Here is a 27,598-nt window from a genome sequence, read left to right as displayed (position 1 = left end):
ATTTAAGTTTTGACTAGCATAATTACAATCAGACACTTTCTTTATGGTAAATCTACATGGGAAGAATGTTTTTGAGTCTGTCTCCCCAAAAGAGCATTACTAAGCGCTCTGGGGAAGAATAAGTTCTGAGGTAAAAATAAATTTGAGAGATGCTGGATTAATCATATTTAAATAAATTTCTTTATCATTAAATTTCTCAGAAGACCTACAGTGCCAAAGTGTATTGTGACTCTCCAAAAGAGATATATCATCTCCCAAATTTGACTGTGGGTCCTTTCTTCACGAAACATTTGAGTTATTTCTCAATTTAAAATAATCATATTGCCTTATACTTTTGTATGGAGTTTACGTGAATACCAAAATATTTTTTAAAACATCATCTTGTAGTTCTATGAACACCTATCCTTCCCAGACCCTTTTTGTACTACTTTTTAACAATTGTGCCCTAATTGATTATAAGATGCCAAATTAATACTACTCCAGAAATAGAAAATAAACAGTATGTTAAATATACATGTAAATTTTACCACACATATTGATTTAGTAAATATATATATATTTTATTATACTTTAAGTTCTAGGGTACATGTGCATAATGTGCAGGTTTGTTACATATGTATACATGCGCCATGTTGGTGTGCTGCACCCATTAACTCATCATTTACATTAGGTATATCTCCTAATGCTATCCCTCTCACCTAACCCCACTGCACGACAGGCCCTGGTGTGTGATGTTCCCCACCCTGTGTCCAAGTATTCTCATTGTTCAATTGCCACCTATGAGTGAGAACACGGGGTGTTTGGTTTTCTATCCTTGCAATAGTTTGCTCAGAATGATGGTTTCTAGCTTCATCCATGTCCCTACAAAGGACATGAACTCATCCTTTTTTATGGCTGCATAGTATTCCATGGTGTATATGTGCCACATTTTCTTAATCCAGTCTATCATTGATGGACATTTGGGTTGGTTCCAAGTCTTTGCTATTGTGAATAGTGATGCAATAAACATATGTGTTCATGTGTCTTTATAGCAGCATGATTTATAATCCTTTGGTTATATACCCAGTAATGGGATGGCTGGGTCAAATGGTATTTCTAGTTCTAGATCCCTGAGGAATCACCATACTGTCTTCCACAATGGTTGAACTAGTTTACAGTCCCACCAACAGTGTAAAAGTGTTCCTATTTCTCCACATCCTCTCTAGTACCTGTTGTTTCTTGACTTTTTAATGATCGCCATTCTAACTGGTGTGAGATGGTACCTCATTGTGGTTTTGATTTGCATTTCTCTGATGGCCAGTGATGATGAGCATTTTTTCATGTGTCTGTTGGCTGCATAAATGTCTTCTTTTGAGAAATGTCTGTTCATATCCTTTGCCCACTTTTTTATGGGGTTGTTTGATTGTTTTCTTCTAAATTTGTTTGAGTTTCTTGTAGATTCTGGATATTAGCCCTTTGTCAGATGGGCAGATTGTAAAAATTTTCTCCCATTCTGTAGGTTGCCTATTCACTCTGATGGTAGTTTCTTTTGCAGTGCAGAAGCTCTTTAGTTTAATTAAATCCCATTTGCCAATTTTGGCTTTTGTTGCCATTGCTTTTGGTGTTTTAGACATGAAGTCCTTGCACATGCCTATGTCCTGAATGGTAATGCCTAGGTTTTCTTCTAGGGTTTTTATGGTTTTAGGTCTAACATTTAAATCTTCAATCCATCTTGAATTGATTTTTGTATAAGGTGTAAGGAAGGGATCCAGTTTCAGCTTTCTACATATGGCTAGCCAGTTTTCCCAGCACCATTTATTAAATCGGGAATCCTTTCCCCATTTCTTGTTTTTCTCAGGTTTGTCAAAGATCAGATGGTTGTAGATGTGTGGTATTATTTCTGAGGGCTCTGTTCTGTTCCATTGGTCTATATCTCTGTTTTGGTACCAGTACCATGCTGTTTTGGTTACTGTAGCCTTGTAGTATAGTTTGAAGTCAGGTAGTGTGATACCTCCAGCTTTGTTCTTTTGGCTTAGGATTGACTTGGCAATGCGGGCTCTTTTTTGGTTCCATATGAACTTTAAAGTATTTTTTTCCAATTCTGTGACGAAAGTCACTGGTAGCTTGATGGGGATAGCATTGAATCTATAAATTACCTTGGGCAGTATGGCCATTTTCACGATATTGATTCTTCCTATCCATGAGCATGGAATGTTCTTCCATTTGTTTGTGTCCTCTTTTACTTCGATGAGCAGTGGTTTGTAGTTCTCCTTGAAGAGGTCTTTCACATCCCTTGTAAGTTGGATTCCTAGGTGTTTTACTCTCTTTGAAGCCATTGTGAATGGGAGTTCACTCATGATTTGGCTCTCTGTCTGTTATTGGTGTATAGGAATGCTTGTGATTTTTGCACATTGATTTTGTATTCTGAGACTTTGCTGAAGTTGCTTATCAGCTTAAGGAGATTTTGGGCTGAGACGATGGGGTTTTCTGAATATACAATCATGTCACCTGCAAACAGAGACAATTTGACTTTCTCTTTTCCTAACTGAATACCCTTTATTTCTTTCTCCTGCCTGATTGCCCTGGCCAGAACTTCCATCACTATGTTGAATAGGAGTGGTGAGAGAGGGCATCCTTGTCTTGTGCTAGTTTTCAAAGGGAATGCTTCCAGTGTTTGCCCATTCAGTATGATATTGGCTGTGGGTCTGTCATAAATAGCGCTTATTATTTTGAGATACGTCCCATCAATACCTAGTTTATTGAGAGCTGTTAGCATGGAGGGCTGTTGAATTTTGTCGAAGGCCTTTTCTGCATCTATTGAGATAATCATGTGGTTTTTGTCTTTGGTTCTGTTTCTATGATGGATTATGTTTCTTCATTTGCATATGTTGAACCAGCCTTGCATCCCAGAGATGAAGCCAACTTGATCGTGGTGGATAAGCTTTTTGATGTGCTGCTGGATTTGGTTTGCCAGTATTTTATTGAGGATTTTTGCATTGATGTGCATCAAGGATATTGATCTAAAATTCTCTTTTTTTGTTTTGTCTCTGCCAGGCTTTGATATCAGGATGATGCTGACCTCATAAAATGAGTAAGGGAGGATTCCCTCTTTTGCTATTGATTTGAATAGTTTCAGAAGGAATGGTACCAGCTCCTCTTTGTACCTCTGGTAGAATTCGGCTGTGAATCCATCTGGTCCTGGACTTTTTTTGGTTGATAGGCTATTAATTATTGCCTTAATTTCATAGCCTGTTATTGGTCTATTCAGGGATTCAACTTCTTCCTGTTTAGCCTTGGGAGGGTGTATGTGTCGAGGAATTTATCCATTTCTTCTAGATTTTCTAGTTTATTTGAGTAAAGGTGTTTATAGTATTCTCTGATGGTAGTTTGTATATCTGTGGGATTGGTGATGATATCCCCTTTATCATTTTTATTGCGACTATTCAATTCTTCTCTCTTTTCTTCTTTATTAGTCTTGCTAGTGGTCTATCAATTTTGTTGATCTTTTAAAAAAAAACAGCTCCTGGATTCATTGATTTTTTGAAGGTTTTTTTGTGTCTCTATCTCCTTTAGCTCTGCTCTGATTTTAGTTATTTCTTGCCGTCTGCTAGCTTTTGAATGTGTTTGCTCTTGCTTCTCTAGTTCTTTTAATTTTGATGTTAGGGTGTCAATTTTAGATCTTTCCTGCTTTCTCTTGTGGGCATTTAGTGCTATAAATTTCCCTCTACACACTGCTTTAAATGTGTCCCAGAGATTCTGGTATGTTGTGTCTTTGTTCTCACTGGTTTCAAAGAACATCTTTATTTCTGCCTTCATTTCGTTATGTATCCAGTAGTCATTCAGGAGCACGTTGTTCAGTTTCCATGTAGTCGAGTGGTTTTGAGTGAGGTTCTTAATCCTGAGTTCTAGTTTGATTGCACTGTGGTCTGAGAGACACTTTTTTATAATTTCTGTTCTTTTGCATTTGCTGAGGAGTGCTTTACTTCCAACTATGTGGTCAATTTTGGTATAATTGCGATGTGGTGCTGAGAAGAATGTATATTCTGTTGATTTGGGGTCGAGAGTTCTGTAGATATCTATTAGGTCCGCTTGGTGCAGAGCTGAGTTCAATTCCTGGATATCCTTGTTAACTTTCTGTATTGTTGATCTGTCTAATGTTGACAGTGGGGTGTTAAAGTCTCCCATTATTATTGTGTGGGAGTCTAAGTCTCTTTCTATGTCTCTAAGGACTTGCTTTGTGAATCTGGATGCTCATGTATGGGTGCATATATGTTTAGGATAATTAGCTCTTCTTGTTGAATTGATCCCTTTACCATTATGTAATGGCCTTGTCTCTTTTGATCTTTGTTGGTTTAAAGTCTGTTTAATCAGAGACTAGGATTCCAACCCCTGCTTTTTTTTGTTTTCCATTTGCTTGGTAGGTCTTCCTCCATCCCTTTATTTTGAGTCTATGTGTGTCTCTGAAGTGAGATGGGTCTCCTGAATACAGCACACTCATGGGTCTTGACTCTTTATCCAATTTGCCAGTCTGTGTCTTTTAATTGGAGCATTTAGCCCATTTACATTTAAGGTTAATATTGTTATGTGTGAATTTGATCCTGTCATTATGATGTCAGCTGGTTATTTTGCTCGGTAGTTGACGCAGTTTCTTCCCAGCCTCGATGGTCTTTACAATCTGGCATATTTTTGCAGTGGCTGGTACTGGTTGTTCCTTTCCATGTTTAGTGCTTTCTTCAGGAGCTCTTGTAAGGCAGGCCTGGTGGTGACAAAATCTCTCAGCATTTGCTTGTCTGTAAAGGATTTTATTTCTCCTTCACTTATGAAGCTTAGTTTGGCCGGATATAAAATTCTGGGTTGAAAATTCTTTTCTTTAAGAATGTTGAATTTTGGTCCCCACTCTCTTCTGGCTTGTAGAGTTTCTGCCAAGAGATCCGCTGTTAGTCTGATGGGCTTCCCTTTTTGGGTAACCCGACCTTTCTCTCTGGTTGCCTTTAACATTTTTTCCTTCATTTCAACTTTGGTGAATCTGACAATTATGTGTCTTGGAGTTGCTCTTCTTGAGGTGTACATCTGTGGCATTCTCTGTATTTCCTGAATTTGAATGTTGGCCTGCCTTGCTAGGTTGGGAAAGTTCTCCTGGATAATATCCTGAAGAGCGTTTTACAACTTGGTTGCATTCTCCCTGTCACTTTGAGGTACACCAATCAGATGTAGATTTGGTCTTTTCACATAGTCCCATGTTTCTTGGAGGCTTTGTTCATTTCTTTTTAATCTTTTTTCTCTAAATTTCTCTTCTTGCTTCATTTCATTCATCTGATCTTCAGTCACTGATACCCTTTCTTCCACTTGATCGAATTGGCTACTGAAGCTTGTGCATGCATCATATAGTTCTCATGCCATGGTTTTCAGCTCCATCAGGTCATTTAAGGTCTTCTCTGTGCTGTTTATTCTAGTTAGCCATTCATCTAATCTTTTTTCAAGGTTTTTAGCTTCTTTGCGATGGGTTCAAACATCCTCCTTTAGCTTGGAGATGTTTGTTATTACCGATTGTCTGAAGCCGTCTTCTCTCAACTCGTCAAAGTCATTCTCCATCCAGCTTTGTCCCGTTGCTGGCAAGGAGGTGCGTTCCTTTGGAGGAGAAGAGGTGCTCTGATTTTTAGAATTTTCAGCTTTTCTGCTCTGGTTCCTCCCCATCTTTGTGTTTTTATCTACCTTTGGTCTCTGATGATGGTGACGTACAGATGGGGTTTTGGTGTGGATGTCCTTTCTGTTTGTTAGTTTTCCTTCTAACAGTCAGGACCCTCAGCTGCAGGTCTGTTGGAATTTGCTGGAGGTCCACTCCAGACCCTGTTTGCCTAGGTATCACCAGCGGAGGCTGCAGAACAGCAAATATTGCAGAACAGCAAATGTTGCTGCCTGATCCTTCCTCTGGAAGCTTCGTCTCAGAGGGGCACCCAGCTGCATGAGGTGTCAGTTGGCCCCTACTGGGAAGTATCTCCCAGTTAGGCTACTCAGGGGTCTGTGACCCACTTGAGGAGGCAGTCTTTCCGTTCTCAGATCTCAAACTCCATGCTGGGAGAACCACTACTCTCTTCAAAGCTGTCAGACAGGGAAGTTTAAGTCTGCGGTAATTTAATAAATATTAAATGGTATGAACACTACCTTCACATTGTAAAGATACAATATTACAGGCAATATTACAGGCAACTATTTTGTCCCCAGTATTTTAACTTATTTCTCAATGATCACTTTTAGGCCACCTTTTTGAAATATTTTATAGAATAAAGGTTTAGGGAAACAGAGAAATATTAATTTAAGCCATTTTTCTAAATATGCTATAATAAATTATAGATATGCTTAAACTCATTTAAAAGAAAGAGCAGGCAGATAACAGCAGGAAAGAATAGGAAAGTTTTTACTGCTTATAAAAATAAGTTGGTCAACAAGAGATTTCAGGCAGGAGTCACACTAGAACTGCTTGCAGACCAAAATTTCAAATCCTAAATCTTTGCAGAAAGTAAACACCAAAAAAATTGGAATGGGTTTTCATTCCTTTGCATGTAGCTAGTAAGGGATGGGTATTGCCTACTGGGAGAACCATCTTGCTGCTGAAGCACAGTCGAAATGACAGTAATAAAAAACAGAAGAATTTAGGGGTTGCTATCAGGGGAGCAAATGAATCTCCATTGGTTTAGTAGAGAAAAGCAGCCTTAAAACAAATAAACAAAAACTTTTAAAATATCTCCGTCAAAGGTATGAGTTTTTATGGGAGTAAGTCAGTCATCATCTGCTAATGAACATGTGGTAACAGAAGTGGCTTCTAAGGCCAAAGAATGTCAAATATCTAAGAACCAGGAAGAATGGAGAGGGAAGTTCAAGATATAACTTGACCTAATAACAAAGTTGTAAATAACAATAATAAGATGATGAAGTATTTGTTAAGCAGATACTTACATCTATTATTTCACAAAACCCTATGAAATCACTACTACAAAAAACGAAGGCTTAGCCATGTTGAGTGACTGCCCAAGTTCTTGAGAACTTTGACCAGGGCATGGAGAGTGTTTTTACGATGCTAATTTATGTGTGCATCATGGGTGGGTGGGAGGAGACTTCAAATGTTGGCAAAGTAAAAGGATACAAAACCACAGACACACCCAATCTGTCTACCATTTTCATTTTAAATTCTTGTTCAAACTGGAATGTTATTTTCCATTTAACCATTATTTAATAGATCCCTTTATGGTTACATCTTTCTAATAAAGGATAGCTATATTTTGAAATAAAAAAAATTAAAAATAAAATTGCCGTCTGCCTAACTAGACAACATTGCCATCTAGTGGCGTAAACACACTACAGCTACCACTTCTGGGGTGACAGCAGAGGTCCTATCAAGGCTCTGAAGGGTGTGCCCAGTAGACACAATGTTAATAACGATGCCAAGCCATACCAAGAGCACACAAACTCATCCAAAGCAAACGTGCTGACATTCAACCAGAAAACACACTCTAGCCTCAAAGATTTAACAGCTTCACTGAGAAAAAAAACAAAAAAAACAAAACAAAAAAACTACTACCACCATTGAACCAAGGTTTTGATGTGCCTCACTTAATTATTTATTTTTCTTTGAAATTTTAAGATCCATTTCTCACTCCTTTGTTCACCTACCTGCTTGAAAATGTTTCCAAACATCCTCTCATCTTTACAGTAAGAATATAGCCCTCTATCACCATGACCAAGGAAAGAAGCAGGTATCAGCTGCTAATGACAGTCAATAAGTCAACAGGGAGTCAATCTGTGAGTTACAGACCCGGAATCTGTCCTAGAATGAGCAAGCCAGAGCTAGGCTTTGGTCTAAACAAGATGAAGATTTAAGGGACAGGAAAATAGGAAAAGGCTTACAAGATTGGCACAGATGCAGCTTCAACTGAGGTACACAATATTCTAGTGATAAATTATCTTAACAAACATCCTTTGGGGCCTTTTCTTTAATTAAAATCAGATACTCACTGCCTCTCCAGATTTACTGCAAGGCTTATGTAACCCTTTGTTTCTGCAACCAGGTCATTTATTGAAACCATCAACATGCTGAAAGGGCACAGAAGGGCATGGAGAAAGAACACGTCAAGGAGTGGACCACTGTCACAACACCACTGGTGGGTTTTTGTCAAACCCCATCTCTGACCCTACCAGTTTAAGATCATGAAGGATGTGAGAGTACAAACAAAACAGCTGTTAAATCTTTTTTAGCCCATTCTGGATGAAATAAGTATAGAAACACAGGAGATCAGTTTAGATCTGTTTGAATAAAGGGACAGGAAAAGTTGGAAGAGGCAATTTTCAGAAATCCAAATACAGTATGTGCTTCTCCAAAATTTGCAACAGAGGCTGAATCATGCCCATGCAAATGGATCTTAGTTCAAATTCATGTCAGAAAAATCTGGAACACACTTCATTTCTCATATGCAAATATCGTAGGAAAGCAGCTGTTTGTTCTTACCTATAATAAAAAGAATCTCCACTGCAATGTCACTGACGGTTGTGCTCCGAGTTGTGGACAGGTCGTCATTGCCAATAAAGCAAACGTTGTAAGGTACAGTCACAGCAACATAAAACGTTGCCAACAAAATAAGCCAGTCCCAGCCAGCTTTAAAAGTGCTAAAATGCAAAAGTATGAATTTGGACTTTTTTGCATCAGAAACTTTATACTCTGGAAATGCTGGTTTATCTACAAAAACATTCTGTGGATGAAGACAAAAAGGAGAGAAAGGAGAAACACAACATTAGAAACAAGGATTACATAGCTTGAAACACACACTTTTGTGAGTAGGATCATTCACTACACAAAGCAGTATCTTACAAGTGACTTTTAAAAGTTGGTGATGCAAAGCATCTAAACATCTAAAACTGAGCAGAGATCTTTGTTATTAGGAACAGGAATATGCAGAGTTTAGTCATGAAGCTAAGTGAGTAACCCAGATTTTGTTCATTAAAAAATAAAAAAGACCATTACCTAAAATGTCATCAAAAAACATTCACAGTTACATGTAATTCTACACACATTATAAACACAAAGCTATATTTACATTCCTATTGTCATGAGAACATTCTGTATACTGGTAGATTTCTGATGACAGTCATTATCTAAAGACTATATTTGACCTGATATTTTACTGATGACAGCAATGGTACTTTTCTTTCCAAAAAGAATAGATATATGACCAATATTATATTGTAAACAGTTTACATTTTTTCCCAAATATAGCCAAGTCGTGCTAACTACTTTCATTTTTTGCATTGTGGCTGTTGGTGAAGTTGGGAACCCAAATCTCATTACCTTGACTGACACAGATGCACTCTGACATGGGCCAGACATTATTCAGATGGTAAAGTAAGAAACAGTTGCTTAAGAGTTATTAGTCAAGTCACGGGAGGAGAAAGCCAATGTTCACTGTGCAGCTGATTAAATGCAGAATAGCTGGAGTTTTTGATAACTGCAAAAGCACTTCACTTTGAATGCAGTTCAAATTGATGAACAATTCCCTTGTTGCTAGAAGACAAAGGGAGGCCCAACAATAGCATGTGTGGAAATTTGACAAGCCTGTGACCAGATACTTGCAGACCTGGCTTTGACCTCAATTAATGGGAAATATAAGATAGGTAATGGAAACTTATATTTGAAAGTTTAGTTGAATTAACAGAGCAGTTATAAATTCCAGAATACATATTACTTGTAGGTCACAATGTTGTGTTCTTGTCTCACTCATTCAGGGAAGGGCAGATTAATGTGATGTGTTCAGGGATCCTGAAGTACCTGAGGATTCAAGAAAGGTTCAGAAAGATCAGGAACATTTAGCTCTAAGTGGTGACTGTCAGTGATTGAATAGTTCTGCTACCTTAATATTAACGCACCCCTGTCTGGCATTTCTCTTTGGTAGGTATTTTCAACCCATGTTTCTACTTCCTGTTAATATTCTCACTCAACCCACACAGGCATCTCATAATGTCAGTACTTCATGGTGGGTCACTGTTAAACTACTTCCAGATGGTCCTTAGATGCCCATTTGCCACTGCATCTGTTTCATACGATTCCCTCATATTTGTCCTGTCTCCTTTGTCTCATTCTCTGGTTTCAAGAAACCAGTTCCAAAGGTAGACTTTGGCATAAAACAGAGAAGGGGAGATGAAGTAGCCCGTTGGGCTTCTCATAAAAATTCAGGCTGCTACATTGGAAGAGGGAATTAAGGTCTATAACCATTAATCTTCTCACCACTGATAAACACTTCAAGTTGTAATAACATGATTGGTTCTAATCCAAATTTTCCCTGAATATTTACTACAATAAAGAATTATCAGAAGCCATGGGAAATATCTCATTTTCTATCCACATAAGTTTTTTCTATCGTATTACAGAAATTAAAATTTTACATTGTTTGAGGGAACATCCATATCTAGGGTAATGATTTGGGAATACTTAAAAGTGAAGTTTTTGTTTTTGTCTTTGATTATGCTGATTATATGAAGCATTAGTGATTCTGTCACAAAAGTTCAGCAATATATTAGTTTTCTGTACAAATCAGAAAATAAATCTCATGGTTTCATTTTGTAAGCTACTTAGAACATATTTTAAAAATATTTTAAAAAGATACTGAGAATTCAATACATTTGAGATTAGATTTAAATTTTGAAATGTTGTTAACTCTAATCCTGCAAACATCTTTACATAATCACCAGAGTGAAAAAAATAGACGCTTCTCTTCTTCCACCAGCTTTTGTAATGTTTTATCAAAATCCTTTTGAATGAAAAAAATTCTTAAAATTGTAAAAAAAATGGTACACAATTGTAAAATTATGCTTTTTAGCAGGAAGTAGGGGGAAAGACATGTTATTTATAACTGTCAAACATGGAGTTTGCCTAGTCTAGACGTTAAGTTTATCTTATTTATCAATCTTCAAGCATATTTCTTTAGTACCAATGGTGTTTCAGATGTTTAACCTCTAACCTATGAGTTACTGAAACATACTAGTTAACTCCAGTGCCTAATTAAGGTAATTGTTTCCTAAACTATTTTTGCAATAGTTCCTTTGAAACTATCATCTGAATGAGCAAGAGAATGTGAAAATGTTTCTACAGTCACTTCAGTGAGTAATCTAAACCCAGTGTATGCCTTTGATGATCATCACTGTCCCCGCCAGAAAAATGCATTTGTAGCACTCTCCTTTTAAGTTTCCAAGGCCCTAGTGTGATCTTTAATATTTCTTTGTGTTGAAAACATTTGCATCATATCATTCTCATTTGATTGACAGAATAACAAATCAAGGAAGGCAGAATTTGAAAACACCTTTTTCAAGGTATACCAGGCAAAGTTAGAGCCAGACTAAAATATGTTGCATCCTGATTCCCAAACCTGCTAATGACCTGACGAGTTCATTTGACTATGGCTGAAGTATATATTCCTGTTCCACAGAACTGTATCCGAGAAGCAGCAAGGTAAGAGTCAGAAGCACAGTGGCTTTGAATTAGATTAAAGGTTGGGTACCACAACTGCTGCTTCTAATAAGTTGTGTTTTTTTCCATCATTAAAATGGGACTAATAAAAATCAGACCTAGTACTGGCTTGCTATAAGAATCAAATAATATGATGTAAGTGAAAGGAATTTGTAAATAGCAAAGGGCTATAAAATGTTAAGAATTATTTTTTGTGTGTGCAAATGTTATTACAGCCAGAATTTCCAGAAAATTTATTGTTTATTCAATACACTATACAAGTCATTTCCTCTTCTCCCTTCTGCCTTCCATCTGCCATTTAGCCATTCTACTCTGTTATCCTTGAAAGGAGATGGTGAACACATGAACAGGGCAAGTCCTGATTCCATACTTTGCTTCAGGAATAAGATATTACCTGTGGTATTAGAGTCACTGGGCTGTTAGGCATCTTAAATTACTATGTATTATTTTAATGCTCTACTCTGATGTTTGTATTTCTTAAATGAATGGCAATTAAGCAAATTAGCTAAGTAGTGGGAGTTATAGTTTTTTTGAAATCAGATTTTTAAGTACTGCTTTGTACTTTGTTGAATCTAAAGGGAAAAATAGCATGCCCAGCAAATGCATTTTAAAGCTCACTAATACTTGCTATGTTTAAATTCTCCACTAAAAGCTAGACAGTGTCAGCTTTCAGCCTTACAGAATCTGTGGATAATATTTGTTTACGTGCTTTGCTGGTTGATTTGCATGGAATCAAGCCCAGATGCGGTTACCTTTGTTTCTTCTTATAACTTGCTTATGTCACTAAGGCTGACTTGGTAACTGAAATGGGATGTAAATAGGCACCAGTGGAAGGATCCATAGATCAAGTGGTGTGCACTGTTTCAAGCCTCTCCCTGGATTCCGAGGAAATCAATATAACACTAAGGCACAGGTATCCCTAGAGAAACTTTATATTGAATTAGGACCAAAAAAAAAAAAAAAAAATCAAAGCGTGACCCTCCACAGTGGTACATGGCAGACCAGCACGGACATGGTTGATGGTCCTTGGAGGACAAATGATTCAAAACATCTTGTTTTGGCTTCCAGAAAGTTGCACTGAAGTACAGCCAGGTTTGCAGCACTTTCATGTCAGATCTCGTTCCTCACCCTGGGTTCATACATCTTTCTTTGTTCACTACAATCAGAAATGAATACTTTGTATGTCTGATGAATGGTCCTGTTTTATCAAAGCATGTGTATGTCGGATTAGGTAGTCCTTGAGCTTGCTATGTTAAAAATGAAATGCCAAAGGATCCCCCCTCTGTCCTTAACTCCCAGAACTTCTGGATCTTAAATCGATTCCAAAATAGATCTGGGTGTTTCATGTGACTTTTTCTTGTCATTGGCAAGTTAGATGCTGGTATTTAATCTGCCACCTATGGTCACACAACCCCCCATACATGTTCTGATGATTCCATAAGGCAAATTAATGACATTAACATTATCTTAAAACTTTGAGTATCTACAACTAAAGAGACATTGTTCTAGGTTTCTCAGTGAAGTCTCTTAGTGCTAAGAACCAATTACAAAATTCAGTGTGAAATCCTGGAAGATATATGTCATGTAAAATGGGAAATAATCACCTTATACAGGCATAGTTATTTGTTGTGGCTTTGACAGGTAAGACACCATATTTCAGAAAGCAACTCTATTGTAATTTACTAGAAGTGTGACTTTCCCAAATTGTTTAATGTATGGTATGCAATTGTAAATCCAGTGTTTTACTGTGAAATTTTCAACTGTGTTTTATATAAAATGTAAGTTTTTTAATGGAGTAATGACTTTGATTTGGTCATGTTCCTCCTGGATAAAAGCATTTGTAGAACTAGATAACATGCAAAACAGATGGAACTAAAATTAAATTTGAGAAATTTTAACCAATAAACTATGAATGTGTAATATGACTTGCTGCATCATTTTTGTTTCATAAAATGTAACCAGTGCGTCCCCATTTGCAGTGTCCCTAGTACCATATTGTACTTCACTGCAATAATATTCTAATCTCTATGCTGTGATAACACTATGATTAAGTACTTTTATTATAGAAATGCCTCATGACTGCTGACCTTTTCCAGTTTGTTCTTTATAGAAAAGCACAAACCAAAGTGGAAAAAAAAATCTAGGCAAGCCAATAAATGGGTAATTGAGGCCTTTCTTTAGCGAGTCAAACATTGCCACCAGGGGAAACACTAGCATTCATCCTGTACACACATACCACCTACGTTATTTATTTTCAATTTGTTCTTTTCTCTTCTTTGCAGGTGCCCAGAGATGTGATAAAGGACTGCTCGACTCCGTCTCCGGGCTGAGTCAAAGTGGGTCCCCGCTCTTGATCTTCCTTTGACTTTGTCTGGGGGAAAATAAAACTCATTAGACACACATGCATGCAGCATTTCACCTCAAGAATGTCATTTTGACAGTTCCCTTTCAAGAGCATATTGTACATGTTTTCCAATACCTACAATAATCTGCTGGATCCTAATGACGTTTAATTTAATTTTAGTCCTTTATGATTTATATATTTTTATCATCATATTGACTGTATTAATTTTTAAAAATTAAAGTAAAACGTACATGAACACAGAAGAACTTTAAAATAGTTCAGGAAATCATTAATGGGTATTACTCCTTTCTTCCTGCTATTCTACACTGAAATCCCTAGTTCTACTCTCAACATTTAAAAACATTCTTTCCAGAAAAATTTCTAATATGTACCCTATATCCACATTTACAATTATTTTTTCTCTGCATAAATGTAAGTTTACAGTGAAAACTGTTTACTTATTACTTTTTTCACATTAAAATACTTGTAAATCATTCCATATTTGCATATTATAGTTCTCTCCTATTTTTTAAATGGCTAATAGCATACTATGTTAAGATTATAACTAACCTTATTAATTTTACTATTTCACTGTCATGAAGATTCAGATTTATCTAAGATTTTTTGTCAAAATCTGTGTGGCCAATCCTGCAAAGAAAATTCTTAAATGCATACAGTTTTGAGTTTATTCAGTAAATAAATTACTGGCAGTGGTATGTACATTTTAAATTTTGGTATACATATTCCAAATTTCATTCTAGCAATTTACAGTACCAGCAAGTGAATAGATGTGCCTGCTTCACCACACACATGCCAAAACTATGAAGTATCAAATGAATATTGGCCAATATTTGGATAGTTGAAAAATGCCATATTAATTTATATTATAAAAATCATGAGTGTGGATGAGCATGCTTTAAATATTTATTGTTCATTTGTATTGATTTTTCTGGTCTATTCATTTTTGTCAATTTTAGAATCAAAGTAGTGTTTTTAAATTTATTTGCAATAGCTCTTTGTATACGAGAGTAATGGCCATTTTCTCATCATATGTGCCACCAAAAATGTTCCCAATTTGTTGCTTGACTTTGGAATTTGTTTATGCAGTTTACAAATTTTAAAGTATCTGTTGTCATGTTAGAGTAGGTAGTTAGTCAGACATGAACAGTGCAGGAGAGGACCACCTCCCCAGAAATGTCAAGCAAACATTAGTTGATGGTCTGGTGGTGGCTAAACCGTCTCTCTGAAATGATAATTGGCCACAGCCAGTGCTAGCGAAAGATAGTCTCCTGATAGATAGAAAACACCTGAGCTGGTGATCTTAGGCGTTGAACGAGTGGGCTCAAGCATGCACACTAAGAGGCAAAATGGTGGAGTTTAACCAGTATATAACCTTCCTCTGGCAATGCACTACTGGTAAGGGAAAGCACCTCAAGTGAACATGTGCACAGCTTCAGTAAACACACTGTGCATGCAGCCCCTCCCTAGTGCTGGCAGGCCACTGTGCATGTGGACAGCCTACCTCAAAAGAGGAATCAAGAAAAGAGAACTGGAAACCCTAGAACCATTCCAATGTGTAAAACCCCAAGTCAAGGGCCGAACAGGGAACTTGGATCTCTCAAGTCACATGCTTGGTCCACTTCCAAGTGTACATTGCTTCCTTTCATTCCTGCTCTAAAACATTTTAATAAACTCTCAATCTTAAAACTTGCCTTGGTCTCTCCCTCTGCCTTAAACCTACTTCAGCCCCTTGGCTGAATTCTTTCCTCCAAGAAGGCAAGCACTGAGTTTGCTGCAGACCTGTATGGATTTGCCACTGGTTTTAGTCAGACGTATCCCTCTATTTCTGGTGTCTAGACATTATGCCCTGCATAGCCAAACTGTTGTCACACAAAAATATATGCAAGTTTCTTCCAATATACTTTGCCCTTACTTTAAAAAGTTTTAACATTAAAATTTTTAATCCAATTGCACTATATTTTAGTAACAAAAAGTAAGGATCTAGCTATATTATTTTCTTTCTAAAGGGCTACTGTTCAAGAAAAATAAATAAAGTGGTTATGTTACATTAAGAAATATTTAGTCATTATTTGATCAAATGGTCAGCATACAATTTCATCCTAAATAAATTGAATCTATGTCACAATTATTGCAAAATACAAAAACATTAAAATCTATTTAAGCTTCATCATAAAATCTCTCTACTATTATAAAAGCTCTTTGATATCTCCCCTTCATAAAAATAATTTGGTTTAGTTGCTATGTCATGGAAGCCATATGACTGTTGTTGATGCCTACTGTGCGCCAGGCTCTGTTCTAGATCTTCCAAATTTATTATTAAAATTGATCCTCATAAATATCCTATGAAATAAGTATTATTATTCTCCATTTACAGACGAGAAAACTGAAGGTCTAATAACACATTAGATGGTCACACATCTAGTAACAGGAGTAGAGTCATTATGTGAAGTCAGATAGGTCTTGAGTCCCTCTTCTTTCCACACACAGAACCAAGTCTCTGAGTGACTTCAATCAGTGTTCGGGACTGCTGCTTTTTATCGACTTTCACATAGAGTAACAGGTATTATAATTCCTGCCCATCTGAGACTTCACTCCAAGTCTTTCACGGACTTTAATTACCCCCACCTCCACAATTCCCACACCACTCTGGGATGCTTTAATGACCAGCAAATGGGGTGTTTAATTCACCACAAAAGTCTAACTGAATGTTACTTTTAAAAAAAGCATTCACCTTTGCTACATACTTGAAAGAATATTGAAAATAAAATTTGCTACATGACTATAGACTTGAATCACTAAAAGTAGATTTTAAAACACTCAGAATAATATCAAAAAGGACACTTTTTAAAAACTTGTGGCTGAACAAAGCACATTTCATTGTTACTGAGAAAAGTTAAGATCATATCTTCGTGTGTTAAATTTTTTGACTTACACAGAATCTTTGTAAACTACATTTGAAAATGTAATTATTACTCCAGCAAGGAGTAATTTTAAATATATTTAAACTTGAAAACAGCCAGAGTTTTCAGACAATCTCTACAGAAATTTCGTAGGTATGGCCAACAGGCTGCTTATACAATATCAATTGGCTTCAAAATGTCAAGTGGAATTACAACGCTAACTACAAAATGAACCGGATTAGATATTTACAACAGTCAATAAGCCAATTCCCTTCTCAGTGAGATATCTAATTAATAACAGATTTTCCAAATCAAATAATTGCAATTTTATCATCTTAGAAAAGGTCCCCTCAAAGGGAAGTGTCAAAGAATAATCTGTGTTAGTCTTGACTCTAAATGGAAGAAAAAAAGTTTTCTGTGAAAATATTTAGTCACAATTGAACCCTCATGCAAGATTGGGTTGAAAATCCTTCTACTTTACTGTAATATTCCTGACAGCAATATTTCTAATCTGCATATCTACATAAACCACAAACACATCAGTATGTACATATATACATAACATATGGGTGTCTGTGTATGTATAACTAGAAATAAGCCAAATGTCCACATATAAAACAATGCATACAGGCATAGTAATGACCTAGAATATCATAATTCCATTAAACTGAACTTACATAGGAAATAAATGGGAAATGAATGAAACAGTGTCTTCCTATTAACAGAAATATCTCAAAAACATAATATTGAGTACAAAAGCAAAAAATGAAAGATCATAGAAAACATGGCAACATTTTAACAATATTCACAGACACATAAAACTAAATAATATATTGTTTAGAGAAATGTACAACTGCTGTAAAACTGTATGTAATCACATGACTACAACCAGCTGCACAAGAGGCTAGAAAATAGAATCTCCAGTTGACCACCGTGCCTTACTAAATGGTATTAGTACAGCTGTATTTCTTAAACTGGATTGGGGGTATATAATGATTTGTAATAATATTTTATGCTTCATATATATTTTTAATGTAAAATTATTTCACCACAAAAAGGACAATAATAAAGTGATATCAAACCATTTAACAGTGAAACCTGATAAAATTATACAGAGTGGTGGTGGTAGTGGTGGTGGTAGTAGGGAACAAACTGCTTGATATGGATGACTGAGGGCTAAAATCTGAAGAATCAATAGTTGTTAATAAGATAGGGTCGAGGAGCAAAGACAAGGTGTGAGGATCTCAGGCAGAAAGGAGTTCAGCATCTTTGAAGAACTGACGAAAGTCCAGAAGAGTTAGTATATGATGAAAGGAAGGAAGAGAGGTAAAAAGGGAAACTAGAAGGTAGGCAGAAGTCAGACAGCTCATCCAGCGCCTTTGAAGCCACACTAGAATTTTTGCTCTTGACTATAAGTGCAGTGATAAAAGTATTAGGAAACAAACAAATAAAAAAGCCTAAATTATTTTTTAAAGCCTAAAATATATATTTGTAGCGACTGGAATAAGAAGAATAACTCCCTCTTTCTCCCCTCTCTCTCTCTCTCTCTGCGTGTGTGTGTGTGTATTTTTTTTTCTGTCTCCCTCACCCTCTTCTTGTTTCCTATAACAGAGCACAGATTAGCAAGCTACAGTGCTGGAGCACATGAAGCAACAGCAAGATTTTAAACTTTCAAATGACATGAGAACATTTGAGTTTTCAAAAGAAGAAATTGACTTGTAATGTGTGATTTTATTAGAAAGAGACAACAGAAGTTGATAGGAGATTACTCAGGAGCCTGTTTTAGTAGATCAGTAAAAACATGGTGTAAGGCTTAGACTAAAGTGGTAGCTAGCAGTAGACATGGAGCAAAGCTGGCACATTTGAAATACGTACAGAGATAAAAGTTGCTGGCTTTGTCACTTAGTTGATTATGAAATTATCTAGTAAGAGTGTTCGGAGTAAAAGGAGAAAATCTAGGCCCTCCCTTTTTCTTTCAGTGATGAAAAAGGTGAAGATTTCAATTGCCATCAGGTCAATGAAGGTAAATGAGTAAAATACAAGAGGAGGAGGTAGTGGTCAGTAAGCAGGATAATTTAATAAGCCATTTTAGTTACTAAGCAACACTGAGAGATGAAAATTTCCAGGAAAAAAATTAAAGTTATGATTAGACTCCACTGAGTTAGGACTTCTGAACAAAACATCATGTATTAGCAATATTCCCTTAACCTCCATCATGTTCTAGGCATTATGCCAGGAACTTTGTCTTGCTTCTTTTTTAATCCTCACTTTGTTAGGCATTAGTTTTTCCATTAACTGAAAGGGGGAAAAAAAGCATAAAACAAACCTAAAGATCATCAAAGTTGTGTACTTGTCCAAATTCACACAGTAAGTGGGAGGGCTGATATTTGAATGAACTTGCTTGAAATCGCATGTTCTTTCCAACTCAACATAGTAAATAATAGATCATTGAGCTGTGAGCCTGTCCGATTTTTTTACTTATCTGTGTTATCATGTTGGGTCAAAATGGATCTCTCCTAGGCAGGAGTTATTTTCTCTGCTAGACAGGGTCTTCTATTATTTTGCTCTCTTTCTTGCACTAAAAAGGACATACGCTGAAATATACTCTCTCTCCAGTTGTCATTTTAGTTTTTATTTCCTTTCCACTTTCTCTCATATCCCTACTTTTACATTGTAAACTACTTTTATAACATGGTTTTTAAAAAAATAGAGCACTTGTTCTCATTTAAATATCAATGCAGAAACTTATAGTTCAAGATGCAAAGGAAAAGTCCTTTTTAAAAAATTACAATAAAGTTATAAATTTTTATGTTCTAAATTATATAGCATTGAAAAACGTTAAAAACACAGGAAATCTGAAAATCCAAAATCACAGTGAAGTAACTTCATCTGTCTCAGAAATTGATAGCTGTGGTGGCAAAAAATAAATAAAATTATAGGGAATTTTAATACATTGATTTACATGTTATTAATGTTAATACATTAATAATGTTAATGTTAATAATTATCTATAATTAATGAATATCTATGGTATCTACCAAAGAAAGAACTTCTCTTCTTTTCATATGCTCATGGAACATTCATAACAGTTGATTTTGTTCTGCAAAGGCAATTTCAAAAATATTCCAAAAAATAGAAGTCATGTGTATGAAAACAATTCTCCATATAATGGCTCAAACTCTATTTTGATTTACTAAATTTTTGTATATTTTTTTATATTAAGAGAAATTAGTAAATTTGTAGACTTTTGGAAATAAAAGACTGTTTTTAAAAAGAAATAATGTTAATAGGCATATTTGATATCCAAACTCAATGGATGTAATCAGATGAATGAGAGAAAAATTAATACCTAAAATGTATCTATTACAAAATATATGATATAAAAATATCTAATACATGAAACAAACTATATATTTAAAATGTTAAATATGTAGAACTTTAAGATACCAAATAGATATAGTAATTTAATAGGAAAACAACAAAAAAGAGTAAACTAGGTTATAGAAACAAAAAAATAAATGAAGCAGAAAACAACATTTTTTCTAAAAGGTGGCCAATTAAATGGAAAGAAGATAAGAGAATTAAACTTTTGGCAACTGTATTCAAGGAAAAAAAATAAGACCAACACAAATAATATTCAGAATGAAAACAAGATCATGAATTTGGAAGACTTTAAAAATTATAAAATTACTTTGTAGAAAATTGTATTTTCATAGTTCTATTTTTAGATTTAATGAATACTTTGAGGGCAGGAGTCAATTACCAAAATAGTTCCAAAAAGTAGTAAAAATTTTGAATAGACCAGTAATGTGGAAAGAAGCAGAGAAAGAGACCATCTCATGTCACTTACCACCCCTCTCTGAGGCCTATTTCAGAGGGTGTTAAAGTCAAGGTTATCAAGCTTTAAAGGAACAAATAATTCTTTTGACAACTTCAGAGAATAAAAGAGCCAAAAAATTTCTGAATACATCTACAACTCTGGAAAACTTGGTACCAAAACTAGATGAGTATAAAAAGTATATATATATATATATATATATATATATACACACACATATATATATACACACATATATACTACTTTCACTTATAGATGCAAAAATCCTAAATAAAACATTAGTAAACTGAATATAGAAGTACAGTAAAAGAAAAATATATCAATCTCATGTAGCATTTATGCTAAGGGTGGTTCCCTTTTAGGGAATCAATATAATTCAGCAGATCTGTAAATAAAAAAAAAACACATGACCATCTCTGTAAATACCAAATTTTACATATAACTCAGTAAACATTTGTGTTTTTTAAAAAGGTCTTTATAATAAGCAATAGAAGGACTCTTCTTTAAAAATACTCAACAGTAACTAAGGGAACAGCCTTATTTAGAGGGGTGGCAGTTTTTGTAACTTATAAAAAGGCTAAAATCTAAAAATTATATATATTTTAGAGAGAGAGAATGAAGGTAATTTTAACTCATTATGGAAAATTGGGAGATACAGAAAAATAAAAAAGAAAACGCCTGATTGGCTTCAATATCAAGAATTTCATGCATTTCCTTCCAAATTTTTATTGCATTTATTTTTTATAAGCTCATCTACAATTAAATAGTATATACACATTTCTTCCTTGAATATGAAAAATAATACATGTGCATTTTACTAAATTTAGAAGTGAAAAACAGTGTAAAGCAGGAAATGAATCTCTTTCATAATACCATCTTCCAGTAATAATTTAACATTTTGGTGAATTTATTTTTTGGCTTTGTTCTAGGCTTTCTTTTTTTTTTTTTTAACATCACTGACCTCATATAAACTAATCTTAAACATAATTAACACAGGAATAATTATAGATCCTAGATATAAAGAGGATTTAAGGGGAAAATATCTGCCAATGAACATGAGACTGGACTTTTAGTTTTGCTCAATTAAAAAAAAGCCTGTGACTCAGTTTATTCAATATAAATTTTGAATATATACATCATATATATATGTAATCATTATTAAAAGGTTTGAAATGCAAATGGCCACAAATTAAGCCCTGCTTTGTTTTGTTTTTTAAAGATGAGGTTTTGCTGTATGGCCCAGGCTGGAGTCCAGTGGCTATTCATAGGTGCAATCATCGCAAGCTATAGCCTCGACCTCCTGAAGCTTTGCTTTTGTGATGGGAAATAAAAAGACAGGTTCTGCTTGCTGAGTTGTAGTGCATGTTATGCTACACTGGCCAGATGCCTGCTCAGGACTAAAAGCCTGGAGTCTACAGCTGCTGGGAGTGTACCTGTCCAGAACCATCACCTCTTAGGCCTGTCCACTTATGAATTTCCCTCAGGTGAAGTGAGTGACTCTTCCCAGAACATCCTGCATTCAATGACGGTCCATACGGGACTGTAATGAGGGGCCTCTGCCCAATTCGAGACAACTCTGCAAAGCACCCAGTTTTAGCTGCTGGTGAACATGGAGTCAGCAAATATCTTATAACTGCATTGCAGCCCAGTTTGTCCCTCTGCCCACTCTTCTTCCTTTTATTCCTTTATATAAACTTGTATCCCAAAAGTGCTGCTTAAAAAAAATTTCCTGTATGAACTGTGGGGGAAAAAAATGTGCCCCAGAAAAACTACTTGCTGATACACAAAAATGACTACAAGTGAAAGAGGAATCATGTAGAGAATTGATGAAGGGTGTTGTTTACACTGTGAACTGAAGAATCCTTCTGGATTAATATATAACTGGTCCAAATTTGTTAAGGAAAGACACAAATTTATATCTTCCACATTCTTAAGTTTACAATTTTGAATCGTTTCTGTTGGCTGGAATACATTGTCATTTTTTAAAGAAAAGTATATGGATTGTATATTTTATCATTTTCCACGTATTGAATTGTACAACAGTCTATTGTTAATTTTGTTACTATGAGAGTGTTACAAAAACCTGCTAATCTCTAGGTCTAGCAAGAGCAATAGCATACTGCCAGGGTCAGGGCAGGGGAAGCACTCCAAACCTGTGTAGGCAACAGGGGAAGTGTTGTCTGCAGAATTTTAAAAACAATAATAAATCCAACTACATTTGGTCAGCTTTGTATTCTTACCATGCATTTGCAATTCTAAACAAAAAATCTTTTGTTGATTTAGGTTCAAAACAATTGCACGGTTACTGTTAAATTTTAATAGTATATGGAAGCTTCAAATTAGCACATTTATAGTACAAATTACATACTGGGAAAAATATTTCTAAACCACTAATCTGACAAAGGACTTAGATGTAGAATATATAAAGAACTCTGAATACTCAACAATAAGAAAACCAAACAATCCAATTAGAAAATAAGCAAAAGACATTTCACTAGAGGATATAAGAATAGCAAATAACCACATGAAAAGATGTTTAAAAACACTAACCATTAGGGGCATGCAAATTGAGACTACAATGAGATATCAATAGACACCATATGAGATATCAATACACAACAGCTAAAATAAAAAATAGTTACAGTATCAAATTCTGGTGAAGATGTGCAGAAACTGGATCTCTCACACATTGCTGGTGGAAATGTGAAGTAAAACAGTCACTCTATGCCGGGCTCAATGGCTCACACTTGTAATCCCAGCACTTTGGGAGGCCAAGGCGGGCGGATCACTTGAGGTCAGGAGTTCAAGACCAGCCTGTTCAACATGATGAAACCCCGTCTCTACTGAAAATACAAAAATTAGCTGGGTGTGGTGGTGTGTACCTGTAATCCCAGCTACTCAGGAGGCTGAGGCATGAGAATCGCTTGAACCTGGAGGGCAGAAGTTGCAGTGAGCCGAGATCGTGCCACTGTCTCAGCCTAGGGGACAGAGGGAGACTCTGTCTCAAAACAAAAGAAAAAAAATAAAAAGAAAAACAGTCAATCTAAAAAATAGGTTGGGAATTTCTTGAAGAAAAAAGCCTTAAACGTATACTTAACATATAAGTGAGCAATTGCATTGTTGGGCAATTATCCCAGATAAATGAAAGCATGTCCTCATGAAGCCCTGTGCACAATTGTTAAGTAAACTGGTCTATCTATACCATGAAATGCAATTCAGACTTAAAAAAGAATAAACAATGGATGTAGGCAGCAACTTGAATTGATCTCCAGGGCATTATGTCCAGTGGAAAAAGCTAATCTCAAGAGGTTACACATTGCATTATTCCATTATAGCATTCTCTAAATGTTGTAGATGGAGAACAGACTAGCAGTAGTAGGGTTAGGGATGGTAGAGGGTGATGGGGTTGGTATGACTGTAAAAGAGTAGCAAGAGGGAGATTTTTGTAGTGATAGAATTTTTAACAAAAGCAAAGCAATGTTTATTGCTGGGCTGGAGGACTGTAAGTGAACCTGAAACTGCCCAATCTAAGGAAGTAGGCCTGAAATCTTGAGTCAGTTTAGTTCACACACGTGAAGTGTATGTGAAAAAAAAAAAAAAACTAACGTAATGCAAAAATAGGTGATATATACATCCTTAAAGTACTAATACTTAAAAAAACTTCTCCTACCAAATATTCTGATATTGGCCATTTTGAGTATGGATCTTCACAAGTAAAACAGTTCAGAGACTGGGTATTTCATTGTATTTGACTTACAGTTAGTTTCATCATGATAGAAGACTCACCGTGGTACACAAATATAGTTAGATAGAATAAATAGGAGCTAGTATGTGATAGCACAACAGTGATTACAATCAGTAATTTATTATACATTTTACAATAACTAAAAGGGTATAATTGGAATGTTTGTAACACAAAGAAATGATAAATGCTTGAGGGGATGGATACTCCATTTACCCTGATGTGACTATTATGCATTGTATGCCTGTACCAAAATATCTTATGCATCCCATAAATACCTACATCTATGATGTACCCATAAAAATTAAAATTAATTGGCTGGGAACGGTGGCTCACGTCTGTAATCCCAGCACTTTGGGAGGCCGAGGCAGGCAGATCATGAGGTCAAGAGATCGAGATCATCCTGGCCAAGATGGTGAAACCTCGTCTCCACTAAAAATACAAAAAATTAGCCAGGCGTGGTGACACACACCTGTAGGCCCAGCTACTCTGGAGGCTGAGGCAGGAGAATCACCTGAACCTGGGAGGCGGAGGTTGCAGTGAGCCGAGATTGCACCATTGCACTCCAGCCTGGCGACAGAGCAAGACTCCATCTCAAAATAATAATAATAATAACAACAATAAATAAATAAATAAATAAAAATAATTAAAGAAAGAAGTCCATCTCAAAATCTAAATCTTCTCAAAGTCAACATGTAGCTATTATTGTTACCAACATCAGAAAGCCAGAAACTTAGATTATAAGAAAAAATCTCAAAAAAACTTCCCCCCAGTATTAGAAAATGATACAAAGTATGAATTTTGATTTTTGAAAAACTTTATACTACCTTGTAAGAAATAGTCTGCCTACAGTGAACTGATTATTATTTGGTATCATTGGTTGGAGATTTATGTCGTTCTGGGAAGATGGCAGATACTGCAATTTTGAATCTTACTTCTTCAGTAGAGAACATGACATTTTAAGAAAAAAATGAGAAAATGTTTGATGGAATTTAGCTTTGAAAGGTAGTTCAAAAAACTAGGCATCTCACAATACATGATTATCCTTTGCCTATAGGTGATCCTCTAAAGTTAAATAAGTTATGAGGAAATGAGAATTTTCCTCCTTACAAAAATATCGTAACATTTGCCTAGGAAGTCCTGACTATGGGAAGACCCTCCTATGTTTGTACTATATGATACCAAAACAAAACCAAAAATTACCCTATTAATGGTTAAGAATAAAAGGAATATTTTGGTTTTCCTACTCCTTGCATTAACTTCCTGATAGTATTTCCCAAATCTTGTGTTTGTAATGCCCCCAAATGGCACAATTTCAGGATAACTTGATGCTCCCAATATTAAAATAACTTCAATTCAACTTAAATGTCAAAAATAAATATGACTCCCACAACAGTTTCACAATAGGTGCTGGAAATTCATTGTCTTCTTATAACCCAATCAGTTACAAGGAAGATACTGTGAGACATCAAGCTCATATGAACAATTTCTGACTTCGTCTAGATCATATATGGTTGGAAAAATAGACGTAATTGAGGATATGGTGGTACATATGAGCACTAAATGGAAGTATTTGTGGAATATAAGGAAGACGTTTATAAGGGAGAATAAGAACAATGAAAAAATCAATAGAGAAACTGGCCTCTGGTCTGAGACTAGAAAACATACTTTTGGCCAAGCTTATGGAAGAAAGAGAATTCTAGACTGAGAATGCTTGAACAAAAATATGTTAGAACATCATTTGAGAAAAATATTACATACATTATGTGTGGTGGTGTGTAATGGATGCTGCGGGAGACAAAATTGAGAGTAAACTTTCAGCAAAATTTATTAGAGATCTTGCATAATAGGCTAAAGAATTTAATCCTTTTTGTTTCTACTTTTAGAAAAAAACTTCATTAAATACTCAAAAGCATACTTCTCAAAATCACAGAAGAGTTTCCAAATACAAGTGTTAGAAGGAAAAAAAAAAAGCTAAAAGCCAATCAGAAACAGTTCGGGTGTGCAGAGGACTGGACGGGGGACAGGGACTGCACATGGGAAGGAGCCACTTGTGTATTCCATAATTTGATCTTGTTGTGCCAGAATGCATGCTTTTTTTCCCTCCAAATGAGGAATTCATTTCAAATCGGAATTTCTTTTATTCTCCTGGAATTGAAATGCTTAGTGCTATCCCTAACATCAACCATGGGATTTTTGAAGTGATCCCAAATTTGCAATGCAAAGCACTTTTATGTATCTTCCAGTTGTAGATCGGAATAGCAAAAGTGAATGCTAAGACCAAAGTTTTACCGTCCTAAAGAAAGACGTTCCCTTCTAGAGAGCAAATCTATCATAAAATGTCGAAACTAGAAGAGAATAAAACGAAAGGAAAAAAACCTAGAAAAATATCCTAAAATATCAAATGTGGTCATTTCTAAATATAAGCCATAATTATAGCTTTACCTATTGTTCTTATTGTTCCTATGCTGTTTCTACAATGTTGCATCAACTACACTTAGCTTTACTCTCCCAAAATCTTGGTGATGAAGCCTTCTGAGTGTGCTTTCCAAGCAAAGATAAAGTTACAGTAACATCAAAGATTAGGTGAGGTTTATAGAAAGATATATATCCAGGCTTACCAAAGTATTAAGTCAAGAATATAGTATGTGATCAGCTTTCAAAGCATTTACAAGAGCTGCAAGTTAGTGAAACAGCTGTCTCCATAAACAGAGGAAATGTGGGGGAAGCCTCGGAATGCCCTTCTGGTTATGGCACATTGGAATCCTAACTCTTAAAAGAAATATTGGGGTTATCTAGATGAGGAAGATGTTATCTGACTTCTGCTTTTGGATTTGTAGTGATGTATTTATTAAAGAAAGGTTTTAGAAGCAGAAAGACCAAACAAATGGTGCTAGCTATAAAATCTCTAATGGATTGGTAAGAACTATCCTTTGGTTATTTACTTTTTAGAACATATTTCTGACAGTATTTATCAAGGACATAAATAAAGAAATCATCCAGCAACACCCACCAAAAGAAAAAAAGTCCCTGCATATTGTATCTATAGCAAGTATAATAATATGACAGAAATAGGATTCTTTTATTCACTATTTTATTCTAATGCTTAGTCAAATATTGGTTAGGAGTTTCTTTTATGGAAATTCTAATCACACAAAATAATGTATGAATCAAGAAAGATAATGTGTTTTTCTCAATTTTTTCTTTTCAAAAATTGCAATCACTCAATTGTCCCTAATCATTGCTATTACTTTCTATTTATATA

General features: G+C 35.4%; 1 protein-coding gene across 2 annotated transcripts in view; it reads right to left on the bottom strand.

The window, feature by feature from the left end:
- KCNH8 (potassium voltage-gated channel subfamily H member 8) overlaps nt 1-27,598 on the bottom strand; it is a 393,213-nt gene that overhangs the window by 183,940 nt on the left and 181,675 nt on the right. Inside the window, exons 1-3 of one of the 2 annotated variants that reach the window (XM_055383259.2) lie at nt 13,732-13,813; nt 9,711-9,793; nt 8,480-8,720 (exon numbers count right to left, since the gene is read on the bottom strand). In XM_055383259.2, coding sequence (XP_055239234.1) covers nt 8,480-8,720; nt 9,711-9,746 — 277 coding nt within the window. In that variant the 5' untranslated portion in view covers nt 9,747-9,793; nt 13,732-13,813. Of the gene's footprint in view, nt 1-8,479; nt 8,721-9,710; nt 9,794-13,731; nt 13,860-27,598 lie in introns of those variants that run through there. The other variant, XM_019024893.4, reaches the window with a different exon arrangement.

The sequence above is a fragment of the Gorilla gorilla genome, chromosome 2 (genome assembly GCF_029281585.2).
Source record: "Gorilla gorilla gorilla isolate KB3781 chromosome 2, NHGRI_mGorGor1-v2.1_pri, whole genome shotgun sequence".
NCBI lineage: Eukaryota > Metazoa > Chordata > Mammalia > Primates > Hominidae > Gorilla > Gorilla gorilla.
The sequence above is the reverse complement of the archived record's forward strand: the minus strand, read 5'-3'. Positions and strand labels throughout refer to the sequence as shown.